This window comes from Vanellus vanellus (assembly GCF_965231255.1).
Source record: "Vanellus vanellus genome assembly, chromosome: 4".
In the NCBI taxonomy this organism is placed as follows: Eukaryota; Metazoa; Chordata; class Aves; order Charadriiformes; family Charadriidae; genus Vanellus; species Vanellus vanellus.
In genome coordinates, this window is record NC_138909.1 from 28,238,595 (window position 1) to 28,256,228 (window position 17,634).

A 17,634-nucleotide genomic window follows, 5' to 3' on the forward strand; every position below is an offset into this window, starting at 1 on the left:
TTCAGAATTATTGACAGGACTTCCAGCAGTTTTATCTTAGCTCAATTCCTCACTCAATCAAATATCACAACAACAAAAAAGTAAAATCAGTTCTAAACCGATGCATATCAGAGAGAAGATGGGCAAAAGGTATTAAACTGTTCAAGGCTGTCAGACTTAACTTCTGCAATTCTAATGAATTTCACCTATCCCAAATCAAGCAGAGTATCACTATTAAAAATAACTCATTAAAAAGCTTAAATTACCATTAACTTAGTCATAGTTGGCCTTGGACCACCTATAAAATGACTGTCTTCATTCTCCTGTTCTAATTCATCAGGAATTGAAGAGAAGTCTTGTGGCTGTTCCTCTGGAGCAGACATCAACTCCGGAAGCTGGAGAAGCTCCATACTGCATTTGCCAGCAGCTTTCTTTACTCCAGGTACTTCTTGAACTCTTCGATACCAACTGGATATCAGAGGCAAATTTACCAGGTTTTTACCTTGTTTTTTACTGGAAACCTAGAAAAATAATATGGAAAGGTTATTTGCTACTGTAAATTTCTTCCTACAAGCCAAAAGAAGGTATGAACTACAGAAGTCAGCTCGGCTCCATGCTGAGCATGCTTACTCATAGCATGATGGTAATGCAAAAAGCTAGCTAGTTAAGAGCTCAGGCCTGCAGGTGGAATTGCCAGTTGGCCATTTAGACTTTATCTGTAATTCCCATTTGCTTTGTAGGATGAAATGGTTTACATGACCAATTTTAATTATAATTTCAGTCAGTAACAGGAAAACACAACTTAAGTAATATTCTTAATTATTTGCTACTTCCTAACAAGGGAATGATTCATTTTGGTAGGTAATCACACACACAAAAAAAAAAACCAAACCAAAAACCCCATAATTTGCAATGAATATTGAACTTTAAGCAAGACATTATGGTACCTGAATGCTCTTCTTTCCCATCAGCACTCTGAAGCCCTTAAAAGTTCATCCATTGACAGCTGTTTTTCCAGCAACTGCAAGCCTGAAATACCTTTGACTATGTGGTAACAGCAAAACAGGCACGAACATACATTGTCCCTGGTCTTTACTGAAGTCTTTGCAATGCATCTGTGACTTTTTTTTTTTAATAGGACTGAATCAAAAACATTTTTTTAAATCATATATTTACTCAAACTTTTGTACCATCTTAACTTCATATTTTTATACAAAAATGGTAACTAGTATATTTCTTTTCTGAATTAAGTATATACAATGGTGAGATGAAGTGGCCTTCAACAGAAATTAGAACTTTTAAGTGTGAAAAAAAAAAATTCTTAAGTAAGAATACAATGTACGTATTACAAAAAAAAGATACCCAAATCACATTTTTACATGGAGACCAGCTAATTTTAAAAAGGATGCATTTGGTGAACTTAAGTAATTTTTGTTCAGGTTCCCAAATGTTCTAGAACAGTGAAGATCATCCCCTCACAGGAGAGGCTGTGAAGTCTTCGTCCTTTGAGACTCTCAAAACCTGACTGGACATGACCCTGGGCAACTGGCTGACCCTGCTCTGAGCAGGGGGGGTTAGACAAGTTGATATCCAGAGGTGTCCTCCAACTTCAACTATTGTGTGATGCTGCTCTAAGCAGAAAATTAAAAATTGTGATTACAGGAAAAGGCAGAAAAGGCCATGCAAAAACAGTGCTCTTCCACATATCTGTCCTCAGTGTGGAAATAGAAATTGGTAAAGAACACTTGAAATGACAAAAAATTTCAAGCAGCTTTCTTGCATGCTGTGTTTATAATGTCCTTAGAGTAATCACAAGTAATTAGTAATAGCTAAGGGAGCAAAAGGAGGATGAACTGTGTAATTTTAGTATCTAATTCAATATCCTAGTAGTAACACAGGCAGAAATATATTAATTCAGTTAAGGAAGAAGTCTTTTGGAAAACAATTCTAAGAGGCACTGTTACAGTTGATAACAAGTGTTCTAAATTGTATTTTAAAAAGTCAATAGTGGTTTCTCCCAGATGGAGAATGGAGCTTTTGTTATTCTTCTATTAATTTTAAACAGTTACAACTAATAGAAAGTCTAACAAAACTAAATTCCAAAAGATAACAGAAATGAAATGAGGTAATGAAAAACAACTCTTCAGCTTCATTATCTTACTTTTGGCAATTACAATTACAATCAGCTACTCAGGTCTCCTCATATTTATTGTATAATAATTTCCAGACACATACCCATTGAAGACATCATTATTATTCGCACTCTTAGAGCAAAGTGGAAGTGCAACTATAATGATTTTTTTTAAACACAATCAAGGAAGTCCAGTTGTATGTGATAAGTAACATTTTAATACACAATTAAACTCTGGTACTCCATCAACAAGAGTAGTTTCAAACCACTGCCTACAAGAAGCTTTTAGATGCAAGTTATTCAATTTTAATGACAACTGTAGGAAGCAAGGTACAATTGCTTAGAAAACGTCAATTTACCAGAAAACAGAAATAAACCAACGTTATCCCAGAGCTCTTATAATTTAGGTAAAAATTAACTGAAAGCCAGTTTTTAAGGACAATCCTTGGTGAGAGCTAACACAAATGTATTACACAATATATAGTCCATAAGCTGCAGACCACCAGGGTTCAAGGGTCACACATGAAGAGCAAATAAATACAGCATTCTCAGCTGCTCACGGTACACCTACAGAACAATTTCAATTGGATTGCTTAAATCAATTAAGCACCTGATCCAAGAATCTTCTCACGCCTAGCACCAGTAATTCAAATTTCACTGTAAAAAGTAATGCTCTTCTTATTTAAAAAGGCCTTGGAAAAATAAAGGCTGAAATACATTAAACTTTTTAAAACAGTAGGAAAGCATTTTGTCTTATTACTTTTGTTTAGTATCATCCATACAGAAGTTGCTGTTAATCCTCAATTATGTGATTTGCAAAACAAACAAACAAAGCAGAGATGAATTAATAACCTTTTCTGTAAAATAACTCATCTTAACTCAAAGGTAGCCATATTAACTACTGCTGGACTCCCATACTGCTATCATCATACAGAAATCCACTGAGGATGATGATCTTGGTTAAAGAAGTTATAAATTGGACATTTGTCACATATTAATGTTCACTAGTTATTATCTTAATTTTAGGGATTGTTTCTCTGAATACGACTGACAGCATCTTCTCCAGGAATTACATTTGTTTTCAAACACCATAAGACAAATTTGGAATAACAACTTGCAAAATCAAAATGCAAATACCAACTTCACTCAGAGCTCTTCCTGGTGACAGACACCAGCTTAGCTATCAATCTCATAGAGTAACTGCAGGAATACTGGTAGTAGGCAATCTTGTACCATTTTATTGTCGTGGGAAATAAAGACACAGTAGCCATTTCTTTATTTCTGTTCTGTGTGCACATCCTCATAAAACTCAGTGCACATATTGTGCTGAGCAAGACTCTCACATAAGTCTTGCCACAGAAGTTTTTCCCACAGTAAAATTGATTTTGAAGCTGAGCTCAAGTCACTTGCACTACTAAGCCCTACCTCTTTCCAGAGGTGAGAAAAGAGTAGAGGGAGAAAAGGGGGACGGGGGGGGGTGAAGGGTTAAAAAAAAAAAAAGAAATAAAAATCAAATTGCATGGCTTTATTAGGCTCAAAACATATTTTGATACATTCTCCTAATCCCGATGTTAAGATATTTGTGCAACAGAATCTGCAAGACACTCGCACTTACTAGATAAGTGCTATAAAAAAAACAACCAACACACACACACACACAATCTCCTTCTTAGGCTCTGTTAAATTTTGTACAGTGGGAGAGATTCACCCCAAAAGATTCAATAACCAAGTGAATAAGGGTCTTCCCTAAAAGAGGGGTAAAATGAGTTTTTAACAGCTCATTGATCGAAAGGTAGAAAGACATGAATTCTTTACTGATTCAAATTACAGTCAAGTTGACACAACCAATAGCCTGGCAAACTGCATCCTGGAGTGCATGAACTTCTAAAATCAGCTTTGCCACTTGCAACAGTGTTTCTATAATGACATTCTATGTCAGGGAGCAAAGATTTATTCCAGTTTTCCACATTCCATGTGGTGCCTGGACTGCCAGCTGTGTCAGTGCTTTTCTTGTTTTACCTTGGTGAAACTCTTGGAAGGTTTCAAATTCCTCCATATACAGACTGGGAGACCTCTAAATACTTTTGAAATCTCTAAACACATCACAAGATGCAAAATAGTCCTACACTCAGAAATAAATTTTGCATATACCCACTATATACAGTGTCCATATTACTTTCCTAGCATACACTGTTTTTTCTCATTGTGCTGTGAAAACCTCTCGATGTGAAGGAAAAAGACAAGGATGAAGACAATTGAAAACAGCCCATTGGCACTTAGCCAGTGTTGGGAACGTGCTACGTTGACTGCAAAGGAGAAGAGGGTATCTTTGAATACACCATGCTCTTGGCATTTCCAAAATACTTACACAATTTGATAGGAAAACATTCAACTCCCCTAAAGGAAAGTATGGACGTTCTATCAGCATGTTATTGGACCACACAGGTAACGCAAGATTCTATTAGAAAAAAATTAAGCAGCCAATCTCATAAGACTGCAAGGAGAATCAACTTTTCAGTTATAAACTTCACTCCACGAGCTTCTAGCAACGTAACCTTTTCCAAGGAGCTTCTCCTTTCACTGCAGTAAACAAAGGACCTTCCACAAACTGTGGAAAACAGTTTCGTAGCAACAATACTATGAACGACGAAACTACAGATTACTGAAGTTTCAGGGGCTGAAGCACATCCCAAAGAAGCTGACTTCCTAGACACACCACCTCATTTCTGAATGGGGTCACGGTGATCAGTCCTTCCTTGAAGAATACAGACTAAGTTTTGTAAAAACTGCACAAAAGAATAAAAGGTTTGCTGATATGTAGGTATTATGCTGTCCTAGGCACCCATCTTTATCTACAGATGTGCTATGAAGGTGGCTTATTTTGTGGAAGGGCTTGATAAAAAGCCAGGTTGGCTACACAGGAATGTTTCCTCCCAAACAAAGAACTCATTCCTAGGAACTAGAAGAAAACAACAGTAAAGATTGAAAGTAATTAACCTATTATGAAGAGAAATAAGCATATCAGGAGTCATAGCATACCATATTTTAAAAAGAAATATTTGTAGACAAAAAAAACTTCAAGAGAATCTCAAAAAATTATATAACAGTAGCATAAACAAATGAGTTTTAGAAGTCTTTCCCTAGTCAATAACCGAGTACCTCTTCAGCTCTAGTATGGGTAAGGAAAATCAAGGATTTACTCCTTCAAAAAGCCACCATAGTCTCTGATTCACTCCCTCCCTAAAAGGCATTCTCACTTTCTTAGAAGGTACTTGTTTTCTTTTAAGCGTATCTGTCCATGTCAAGATAAACTCACATAAAGTTTCAAGTCTTTGCTGAAAAGAATGCCAATTCAGATAATATCCATGTGATAAAAGTACAACAAACCAGGCAGGAATTCATTTTGCCTTGCCCCCCAGTACACTGAAACCAAAATTAAAATAGGTCCATGCTTACCTACTTTTTTTTTCTATGAATATTACAATGTACTTTAAGTGTCCATTTTAAATCTCCCATGTGAGACATCCCTTCTAGTATTTTAAAATTACTATACCATTCTCAACCCTCCCTCCTTTTAAAATTTGCAATTTATGATGGAATCAAAATTCCAAAACTCAAAAAATTCTTCACAGATAAAATGGTCTCACTTTAGTAAATATCCATTGAGTCACGGTCATAAATATAGTACACTAAATTTGAGCAAGAAAATAGGTTCATGCTTACCTACTTTTGCTTTATGCATATTAGAATGTACTTTAAGTGTCTCTTTTAAGTATTTTCATGGAGGAATTTTCTGGGCAACTTGGTGTCAAAGTATTTCAGTATAATATTTTAACAGTTTGCAGTGTTTACTAAGTATTGATATGCTATGTAAATAAAAATAATTTTGGTGATCTCACCAATCAGTTATTTGTTTGTACAAAAACAAAGTCAAATCTTCTGTTTCAAGTTAAGTTCACACTGCAAACACCACAATATATTTTAAATTAATACATTTTACAACTTTTCAGTTGTTAAAAAAACACATATACACTACTTAATATTTGCAGAACTTGTTGTCTTACCAAGAACTGATGGATGCATGGCAAAAGCACTATATCTGCCAAGGTAAAATAAAGCCCTTCTGCAAAAACATGGTCCAAAAGTGGAAGGTCAGAGGTTTTTGTTCTCCTGATGTGAGGGGCCTCCCTGTTGACTGGATCTGATACTTCCGGGGCAAGCAGCTTGGAGAAAGCTATGCTCAGTTCCAAACTTGGGAGTGGATGTTCATGCATTTCCACTGTCTTTCCTTCCTCTGTTGCTTCTTTACCAAGTACAGGCACTGCAGCCTTTCCACCTGCCTTCTGTTGTTGAAGTTTTTGCCTTCGAATTTTGTCATCATTATGTACTCGGACAGGTTCTCCAAGCTTCCTTTCAAGCTGTAAAATGTCAGGAGGAATAGTCTGACTATGCTCAGGAGACGCCGTCAAAAATCCTTCAACAGCCAGAGGTATGCTGATCTCACAAAGCCTGGTCCACTGGCTAACCTGTTAAGATAAATTTATGTAATTAATGTCTCTACAGAAACAAAATCCAAGGTACCTTTTTGTCCACTTTGAGCAAAGAAATTCCAGCTTTAAATACATTCTTTGATAATCTTAGAAGCTCAGATATTCCATATTACCTTTGCAATAGCAGAATTAGGAAGATAAATCTTATATATAACAGAATGAACAGTTATCCAGTATAGTGTATTTTTATTCCTTATTATTGGTGTAAGATTAGGGTGGCTGTGTAACTCACGAGAAGCAAAGCTGTGGTCAATTTATATACATCATCTCTGCCAAGTGCTGCTAATAAAACCAGATTACAACTAACAGATTTTGAGTACATTTATTTTACAAAAAAGTATTATATTATTACTGGGGTTTTAGCATGCAACATCAAAAAACTTTAGTCTAACCGAACAACAACTGAAAAGAAATCTTTTTTTTTCCATGTTCTTATCCTCATCCTCTTTTTCTTATTATCTGTACTTAAAGGTTTTAAAACTTTTAAACTCTTGTCTTTTTGTATTCAGTTTACTCACTTTGCAGCCATCTGAAATACAGAATCAAGTTTTCCAGCAGTTCCAAGAAGAGATTAGAACCAGAGGTTTCTGTAGTATGTCAGGGACAACTTCTTTATGCTAGTGCTAGATGGACTAATGCAGGGATATGCTTCCCCCTACTCACCAACAGGAATGAACTCGGTTGGAGGCACAGTAATCAATGGCAACCATGGATGTAGCGATCATGAAATAGTGGAGTCCAACCTCCCAAGAGAAGTGAGGAAGGCAAGTCTAGATGGATGAGCTGCCAGATGAGTAAACTGCTATGTGATAAAAGGGCTGAAATATCAACTCAAAGGGTAGTAGTGTTTTAACGGTTCACACTCCACCTGAAGGTCAGTTAGAAGTGGAGCTCTTTAGGGGTCTATACTGAGATTTATCCTATTTAATTATCTTTACCAGTGACCTGGAGGGGTAGATGGAATACACTGATATCAAGGATGACAGTGAGTTGAGCAGAGCAATCAACAAACTCCAAGAGGCAGCTCCCGAGAAGGGGGTCTGCACAGGCCAGAGAACAGGCTTATAGGAACCAACATGAAACTCAATAAAACATTCTGCACCTAGGATGGACCAAACCCCTGTAATGGTACAGGCTAGGGACCGACTACCTGGCCAGGTAGCAGCTCTGCTGAAAAGACCCTGGACACCCTGGTGAGCATAAGCTAAACATAAGCCAGCAGTGTGCCTTGGCAGTGACGAAGGCTAACAGTGCACTTGAAATCAAAACTAACAATCAATTAGGTATTTCCTAGTTTATTTCAAACTGCAAGAGCTGTACTTTATAACTCATCGAAACTACACTGCTAGACATGAAACAAAGATCTGACCTATTTTTTGAATCTTATTGGGTTTTTTGTGCTGCTAAAAAGTAATATCTTTAAAAACAATTATTTTTCATCCTTACACCAAAATACAGATACTTCTCCACTAAGGAAATTTCATTTTCTAAGCAACTTAACTTTCTCACTAAAATAACTTAGTTTACATCAATATTAAGAGTCTACTTCGGAGTATTTAATGCTTACAAAACCCCCTATTAATGTATCAAAGAGAAAGAGGCGCACTCACTTCAGCACAGGCTTTTAAGCAGGTCTTCTTAAAGCCTAAGAGTTCCAAAATATCCTTTTTAGATGGATCTGCCTCGTATGTTTTCTGTATTATATGCCTTAAGACAACAGAAAGCCCAGCTCGGCAGAACTTGCCATCTTTCACGACAACAGCAGGTAAACAGCAGCTCTGCACAACCAGTGGAAGCTGACATCTGGAGATTAAATGGACCTCAAGATCACCAAGGAGGTTTTTTGTCACAAACTGATCATCCACATCTTCACCAGTTGGCACTAAGAAAACTTTGAATAATTTACAGTCACAGTAGGATAGCAAAAACAGTGAAATAGATGTATGAAGAGGAAAGATACTATCTCTGTACTGATGAGAAAAACCCAAATATAAATGTTCTTCAGCGACACTATCTTTCATCTTCCTCCTGAGCTGAAGTTCCTGAAATAGAAATTAGAACATAACATTCATAAAAGAATACAGAATTTAGAACAAAAAAAGGGGGTTTGAAATAGTGGTCCTTCTACTATCTGCTAAAACTGATTTTAACATAAGACACTATTAAAGACATCCTGCCTGAATAAGTGGACTGCAAGCCCTTCTTGAGAGAAAAGAATGGTTTCACATATACACTGTCTCTTCACATACATATCATTGATAAGGAAATGATCTGTGTAATTTTTTTTTTTTTTTTACATTTTAGCATATTTATGACATTAAACAAAACATACAAAACAAAAAGAAAATATTTCCTTTTAAATTTTTTGGTGTATAAACATTTTATAGCAAGACTTTTTTTTTTAAATCAATAATCTCCCACAACATTAACCATATATTACTGAAAAAACATGTTCCTGAGCACAAATCCACAACAATCAGACAAATGTGTGCGTTAGAAAACTGTCTGTAACTGTTAGAAGGTGTATATATAGGGTATTTAGGCCATGTGAAATAATATTGGTTTCTGTATTAAAAACGAATTTAAAGCCTGGCAAGATACTAACTGAAGGTCAAGAAGACACATAAAAATAAAAAAAATGTTCATTTCAAGAATGCTACATGAAGACCCCAAACACACAACTACTTTAAAGGTTACATAGCTGAAATTAATGTCTTCTCATTATACTACAAACTTAAATTCATTTTCCTTATACCTAGTTGAAAATTACATTTTTCCTATTAAACTATTCCATACCAGTTTAATATAAAGCAATGATGCAATAATTTTTCTGCTCAATCATTCAATAAAATTGCCCATTAACTTATAAATCACAACTCATATTGAAAAGCTTTAGACACTAGAGGGCAGTCTTAAAACAGCATTACAGAAGAAAGCTTTATTATAATAAAAGAAAGAAATCTGAATGTTGCTAAGAAAGGCCAGTATGGTTTTTTTTATACATATGTACATAAAGCACAAGTGACACTGGAACAGCACCAGCCTTTCAAGTAAGTGTCTAGATTAATAAGGTCTCTGTACAGTTACATGAATATGATGTAATTATTTAAAAAGCAAAAAAGTTTTTCATATCATACATCTAGATTATTGGATTTTATTTTTTTTCAAGTAGATGTGCACATCAAATTTACTATTTTATATCATCTATCACTGGGCCAAATCAATTGTCCAAAAAGAGGCAGTACAAGAAGAAAATCAAATCCACCTGACATTAAGTAAAGATCATAATAATGACTGTTATAGCAAAGTATTTTTAAACCATCACATGACATGACTGTCTCAGAACAACAGTGGCCCAACATAATAGTAATGTTGCTTTTCTTCAATTAATACACCTGCCACACAAAGAATAGTACAATACATAATGAAATAGCTACTTCCCTCAAAGCTATTTTATTTGGATAAATCTTGACAGCATATAAGTCAAGACAGATTGAATACTGTAAGTACAGTGGAAGAAATTACATAGTGAAGGTACCATTGAGGAGATTAGTCAAGAAGAGTTAGCTTTACCTGCTAAATCAATAGATACTAGCAGTTAAACTCATATCCTTGACTATAGTACTTCTTTCAATATTAAATAGTACTGTCATACGCATTTGGGTTGTTTTTATTTTCCATGGGAACCTGTAGAGCATCTTTTCCTGGCCACTCTAGCCACTCAGACATATGCATTCATCTTACAAGTCACTTCACCACTGAATTTTTTCTTCTGGTTGACCTTTCTGGACATAATCAGCATTTTTTCTTTTTTTGTCATTACCATGCCGTATAGAACTGCTAAATATTTTGGTAAATTCTGAAGAGGTTTCTATTTCCCAAGTACATTATTCTGTAGTTTCCATCTGTTAATCACCTGTTCTTACAAATTATTCCAAATCCACCACTCAGGACTGCATAAGTAAAACATTACCCTTTTTACCACACAGGTTCTCTTAACAGGTACACTGGCCTTTGCCCATTTTCAATCCAGAGTAGCAGCTCTGGTGCACTGTTTCCCCACAGTGGATAATATATCATTAGACTAAAAATAAAAAATAAATACTTGAAAGATGCACAAATAGAGGTACTACTTAATAACACTACTGATTAAAATTACAAAAATGTCCTGCTATGAAACTGGTAGACAAAAGGGTGAACTCCATCAATGTGATTTCTCCTTCAATCTGGTGAACAAGATTACTTCTACACAGTAGCAATGAGTAATAGATAGCAGCCATCAGTCAGTCCCAGAGACAGTAACTGATTGGAAATAATGACTTGTTGGTTACTGGTCTGCTATGTATTCAACCCAGTAAAAGCCACAGCTGACGCTATCCTATTAATCCACCTGTCTTCTTGAAGCTTGAAATTTGACTTCAAATTTCTCTGGAAAATTTCAACTATTCTTATCCTCAGGTATACAACTATCACATACAGAAGTCACACAAAACAGATAAACAAATACTTGGATCTTGCTGAAGCAGGATAAGCAGATGTTGTCCAGAGCTACCCGCTCCATTCTCGATAGGGTCAGAAAACAGGCATATGCATGCAGCCCACTTCATTTAGTCCACAGTATCTTAACTTAAAGTTACTTCTCTCAGCCATTTTAGGTAAAGCTCTGGATTTTGCACTTAAGCAACGGTACACTCAGAAAAGGTCTGTTCTTCTAAATGCCTTTAAGAGAGAACCTCTAGGAGACAGCTGGGCCAGCAGCTTGAGGGTGGTTACTAACTTCTTCAAAACTCAAAGTAATTTTTTGTAAACATACAGAGTAATTTACCACTACTCAGCTGAAACATGGTGAACTATGCCAGAGAGACAGATTTTTCTGAACCTAAATGAACTTCTACAAAGACAGAAAGAACACTGAAATAATGACATTAATGATCTACTCACACAGCAGCACTGTGCTCACGCTGTAAAAACAGAACAGTTTGCAGAATTGATTGAGAACAAATTATTTTGGGGAGGGGAGGAAGGAAGGGCCAAGGTTTTTCTTCGCCCTCATCCAGAGCAGCAAATTAATGTCGCTCAGCACATAGCTGCAAATGTGCCCATGTAAAGGACATGGGAGAAATGTGCAACTACAGGTGACAAACAGCCCAGGAAATTACTTGCTTTCACAGTAGCTCAGACCTAGATAGTGTCAGCTGGTCCTGGTATCACATGCTGAATCAGCATAGTACCCTCTAGTCCCATGACTTGTTATACCTTCTCCACAGAGTCAGTTCAGACTTCTGTTTGGTTCTTTCTCATATTCTCCTTCCTCAGGTAAAGCCACCTCACATAGGCTTGGTAGTTCTTAAAATAAGCTTAGATAGCTTATGAGAGGGGTTCTCACTTAAGACAGTCCAGTACAACACTAGTTACCGTACTCAGTGGCTGGCAGTCCTCCAGTGCCTGCCTGTAATCAGCTACTCGTAAGACCCAAAGGACAAAAAAGTTCTCCAGTAACTCTCCACAGAATTGTACACTTCACCTCCATGAAGCACAAATAACCAGTGAACAGGTCTACAGAGATAAGCATAATGCTTAAATGCTCAGTACAATTTGAAGCTTAGCTGTTCAAACAGAAGTAGCTATACTAACCCCAAAACAAAAACAGAGCTTTCATTGCCCATTGACAAGAATCTCAGGGCTCTTAGTGAAGTTGCAGTATCTGCTGTTCAATTTTCTGATATATAAAAACCCCATTTATACATTTTCTTCTGGTTGGATAGGCAGTTATTTTTAATAAGTTTTCCAATAGCTAGATTCTCCTTTAGCTAGGCTTTGTGCACATGCTGAAGTTGCATTTACCCCCAAAAAAGCAAAAAATTGTAAGTACCACTCATTCATAAAACATTCAGTAGCAACGCAGTTTTTTTAAAAAAAGTACTCACAAAAAGAATTTAGAGTGGGATTCTCGTATCAAGGTGTGGGGGAAGGAGAAGGGTTAAGCTAAGGCAGCTGTTTCGGCTAATTAGACTCTCCCTACATGGGAGGAGTAACGGAAAACCCAAAGATGAAAATTATGGTCAATATTATCAGAATTTCCTCTTTAAGGAATCACATAAATAGTGACAGTATCAATACAGCAACAATTAATCATTCCAGTTAGTAATACTGTACCAAATAAAAACAAACTGTAAATTGCTAATTTCTCAAAAACGTGCAAGCAACTAATATCTTACACTGAGCAGAACAAACTCCAGAGGAGGAGGTAACTTCAGCTCTCATCACAAAAATACAAATGTCTCATTTCTTTGGTTTTCAGGGAGAGTTAAGAACATTGCACACTTCACAAAATTGGGTCTTAAATCTGAAAATAGGTACTTACATACACAAATGATTTCCAGACCCTGACAAAGCAATCTGTCATTTCATCATTTATATGACAGCGATTCATTTCGGTTCATGCAGGCAATCAGATCTCTCTCAACTAAAGGCTCTGATCCTGCAAGTACTCATGGTACCTGACCTGCAGGTGTCTTTGCAATATATTGTCCCATTATTTTCAAATATAGTCATGAATTCTTCTCATGTACTACAGTACTACTATTCTTTCTACCAAAGACCCTTTCTCTTCTCAAATTTGCAGTGCTGCAACACTGAAATTGGTTTCCCAGGACCATACTCGCTCTTCTGCTACTCATATGGTCAATTTAGATCTGAGTTATTAAACTTACTGTGTGGAGTGGAACAAATTCTATTCTTAATTAGGGTCCATTTGGGAAAATAATATTTTTCTGTTTCTGCATCTAACCTTCAAGGGATGAAAAGATGAGCTTCACTCAGCAGGAAAACAAAAGAAATGTTGCACTTGAAGCTCCCGTTTGCATCCTCCAGCTGTTTCTCTCCTCCTTTGCTATGACCAGTGTGGTGATCCAGGGACACGTCTCCTTTACAGCTGCCAAAGAACTCGCATCTAAATTCCAAGAAAGCCCAAACAAACATGTTAAAATATGTATCTTTAAATTCATGATAATTTAAGCTCAAACATTGGACTAAGTTTTTTTTAAGACTCTTAACTATTGATTTAATGAAGGCTAAGATTCACTTGTCAATTTGCTCAGGTTTTCTCCTCCATCTCCTTCCAATACTTGCACTTAATTCTTCATTTAATTTCACCCAATTGAAAATACAAATTATTAACATGAAGGTACCATTCTCAAACGAGAACAGATAAGCTTATTAGCTGATATTTCTGTTGGTGATCAACACTTAGAAAATTAACAGCGCTCACGTTAAAACTGCTACCAAGCGAACACCCTTAAGAACTGAGCAGTAGAGGACAACATTTTTCAGAATTCTAAAGGAATTAAGGCTACTGGTTTGGTTTATACTTAGAAGTTACTTTTTCTAACTAGATTGGCTATAAATTGTTTCTAAGTTAATTCTTAATATACAAGATTCTCAGGGAGCAAAAGACTTTCCTTTCCATCGTCCTTTAAGACAGCTGAAAGTTTAAGGGTTTTGGGGTTTTTAATCTATTTGTATTCAACATAAGGGATTTCAGAAGGCCAAAACATAACAATTAAGTTAATTTTGTTCATAGATATCCAAGTTGAATACCCAAGCGATATTGTGAATAAAGTAAGTCTCTATTAGAGATTCAGTTTCATTGCAACTACAGAGCTCACACGGAATAAACACAGAAGAAAGTTCAACCTATTTAAAACTTCCTACTACACGAAGAAGAAGGAAAAAAAAAACAACGGCCTGAGCTCTATTGATGAGAAAATCTTTTGTAAATCCCCTTCACCCATTTTCTGACTTCTATCCGCAGGTCTCTCTCTACCATCTGTAGAAAGCACTGCTAAAAGTTCTCCACCTTTATTTTTCATCCAGTACTTACATGGAAAGTTCAACTTCTGAACTCATACAGAACTTTCATTCAGGCTGTGCAATTGCCAAATAAGATGCCTACCTTGGTAACGTAAGATTTTTTTTTAATGCATATTTGAAATGAGAAGATTTAGACTAATTCAGCAGGTTTCTCTTCTCTCAGACATCAAAAAAAAGTCTTCACCACAAAAAGGATGATTCAGCAACTACCTCAAAAGTTTATTTAGGAAATTTTCTTTTTCAGCCTCAGACAAATGGTGACTAACGTAAAGCCACCTGCCACATTCTAGAAATACAGAGTAACTGTTCAAATAAAAGATTTTCCTCTTTCTCCATTCAACATTTGTTTCTAGAATTACTAAAATGAGAGCAGCATCATTAAAATATTGTAACAGAGATTTTAGAGATTGATAAAATGCACATTAGCTAATATGAGAAACAAGACTTTTGTCCTGGACACAAGCTTTGCCATCTACACGGCTAAACCACAAGAACTGCATTCACTACCACTGTCAGAATCCCCAGGCATTGAAGTTTGTCCTGATTCATATTGGCAATTCAACTCTCTATGCCACAGATCTCTACTGTCTCAATCTCTTACTAGATCACTGTAATATTTCTTCACAACTGGAAGCACATGTTCTTAACTAGTTCTTAACTAGTATTTTTCCCTTACCTTTTGCCTGAATTTAAATTTTGCTATTCCATCTGTTTAGAGAGAAGTTAGCAAATTTTAAGCAAATTGGAAAAGAAAAGGAAATACTAACTATGGGGATGTTTAAAGTTATGTACTTTTCAAACCAGGAGGACAAGACTTTTCCAGACTACAAGGTAAAGAGAGCTAGCAATGGAAAACCCCGCTCTGCTTTTTGCATTGAGCTTTTCAACATCAACAGAATTATTTTTATACTTTAATTCCCACAATAACTTTTAAAAGTATTTTTAACAAAACGGGTTTCTGCAACTCATTACATATTTATTTCCATAGAAGAGCAAAGCATTCAGTCTGGATTTATTTATATTGCTAGTTACTGTAAAAACTTCAATGTCATATCACAATAGTAACTGATCATCTCATAGACTTTCCTCTCAAAAGCCTCGCAAGGTGGAAGTTTCCCAGATTCCCATTATACATGTGAAAAAGCTGAAGCACAGAGAGTATTTTTAGCCTAACGTCACACAGGAAGTCTGTTCTACAGCAACCCTAGAAATCAGACACCTTCCTCAAGGGTTTTGTTGTTTGGTTGGTTGTGTTTTTTTTAAGTCCAGTCTATGAACACCACGTAAAACTACAATCAGGCTAATTTTATTCCCAAGTCTCTCATAGAAGAGAAACCAAAATAAATCTGTCCAGTTCTGTCTATAATTGACTATACCTGTCTTTCCTTAAATTGTTTCCTGTAAGAAGGTAAGGCCTCCTTGCATAGTCACTCCAACTGAACTGTACACTCTTGCACTGCCATATCTCATCCCTCTCCCATTTTTAGTTCAGAGAATTCCTCCTAACATCTTGTCTCTAAGCACAGACTTATCTATAAAGCCTTGTTTCCTATACTTTTTGTTTCTAAGATAGTTGGTTTTTCGCACTATTTTGGCTCTGCAGGGTACATCTTCCTTCTGGATTTATGCACAGCCCTTCCGTTGAAAGGCTTAATAGCCTACCTGGTTGTCCATTCTCACTTAAATATATTCACATAACTACTACCCTTCCATTAAATGCGATAAATTTATGAATCCTTTGGCAGCTTACTAAGATAAAAGCAGCCACAGACATACACAATACAACAAAAGATGGAACTCAGAACAAACAAAACCTACAATACTTTACACTATTTACTCACACTATTTTTTTCCAGCACTCTTCTCTAATTAGACTGTAAATTCTGTGGGAAGAGATGCTTTTTATTCTACATTGGCCTTATTTTACAGTAGCCACTGTTGAAAGAGGGAAAGGGAGTAGTGAACATCACAAGATTTGCAATGCAACTTAAAGACAAGATAAACAGTGTTGTCTACCTTTGGCATAAAAACCACCTTGGCTATTTAAAAACAATAAACATTAAGCAAGTACAATTTTCACTAATTGTACTTTGTTACCATTTTCTCTTCCTTTTCAACATGCACTAAACAACAGTTAAATTAGTTTCACTGAGCTACTGTGTTAATGTAATAAATTGTTGGTTTAAAAACAAATGTTTCCCAGGAAAATGAAAAATTAAAAAATTAAAAATAAGAAAGAAAATAAACACAGACAGAACTTTTATTAAATATGCGCATTAACATCTGAGAATTGTTCAACATAGTAAGAAATTTAAAAATGTAGTTTTCTTTCATCAAATATTTAACTTAGCACAAAGTAATATTTGCGATTTAAGGCAGATAACTTTAGAGGTTGGAGTTGTATTTCTATGCAGGCAATCAATTTACTGTATGAGTTTAAGGCCACCATTCCATCCTCAAGTGAATCCAGAGAGAAGAATACAAGCTTTTCATGAAGAGCTTCAGATGGGAATTTCAGGCAAGTTTATTAGTAAAATAAGAGACGTTTACGGTTCAAGAAAGTAAGACACAGGCTATGAAGAAGCAAAGTCAAACTTTAGAAAGACAGCATATTAAAATTCAGTTATTGCAGAAAGTAATACTACTGAGTGAAAATTCCTTTGCAGACCTACTACATAAAACCTCCAGTCCAAGCTTCTCTCAACAGTTCGTCAGCCCAGAAAAATCGGACCTGGTAGTCAACACTGAAAACGTTTTTTTTATTTCTTTTTTTTTTTTTTTCCTTTCTTTCTAAAAAAGCTTAGCCGTAAGTCACCAAGTGCCAGATGAATGACATGAAGGCTCTAAGGGTGCTTCCCGCCATCAACTACCACCGGGCTTCACAGACAAACACCTCAACAAGGAGTCTCCAGCCGCGCCTCTTTCACAAAACACACAACGAGCGGCTAAGGGGACCGACGCGACCGTTCTCAGCCCGGGAGGGCAGGAAGCAGGAAACCGGGACTTCCCCAGGGCTGCTGAGACCCGCCACCCTCACCCGCGGTGACCCCGAGGCTGCCCCCCTCAGCGGCCGCGGGACAGTAAGGCCCGGCCCACCCCTAA

At 36.3% G+C, this 17,634-nt stretch overlaps 1 protein-coding gene across 1 annotated transcript in view; it reads right to left on the bottom strand.

Annotated features, from left to right (window-relative positions):
• GSTCD (glutathione S-transferase C-terminal domain containing) overlaps positions 1 to 13,548 on the bottom strand; it is a 69,177-nt gene extending 55,629 nt beyond the window's left edge. Inside the window, exons 1-4 of the mRNA XM_082482649.1 lie at positions 13,451 to 13,548; positions 8,271 to 8,702; positions 6,175 to 6,636; positions 246 to 500 (exon numbers count right to left, since the gene is read on the bottom strand). Coding sequence (XP_082338775.1) covers positions 246 to 500; positions 6,175 to 6,636; positions 8,271 to 8,681 — 1,128 coding nt within the window. The 5' untranslated portion in view covers positions 8,682 to 8,702; positions 13,451 to 13,548. The remainder of the gene's footprint in view (positions 1 to 245; positions 501 to 6,174; positions 6,637 to 8,270; positions 8,703 to 13,450) is intronic.
• Between the last annotated feature and the right edge of the window lie 4,086 nt (positions 13,549 to 17,634).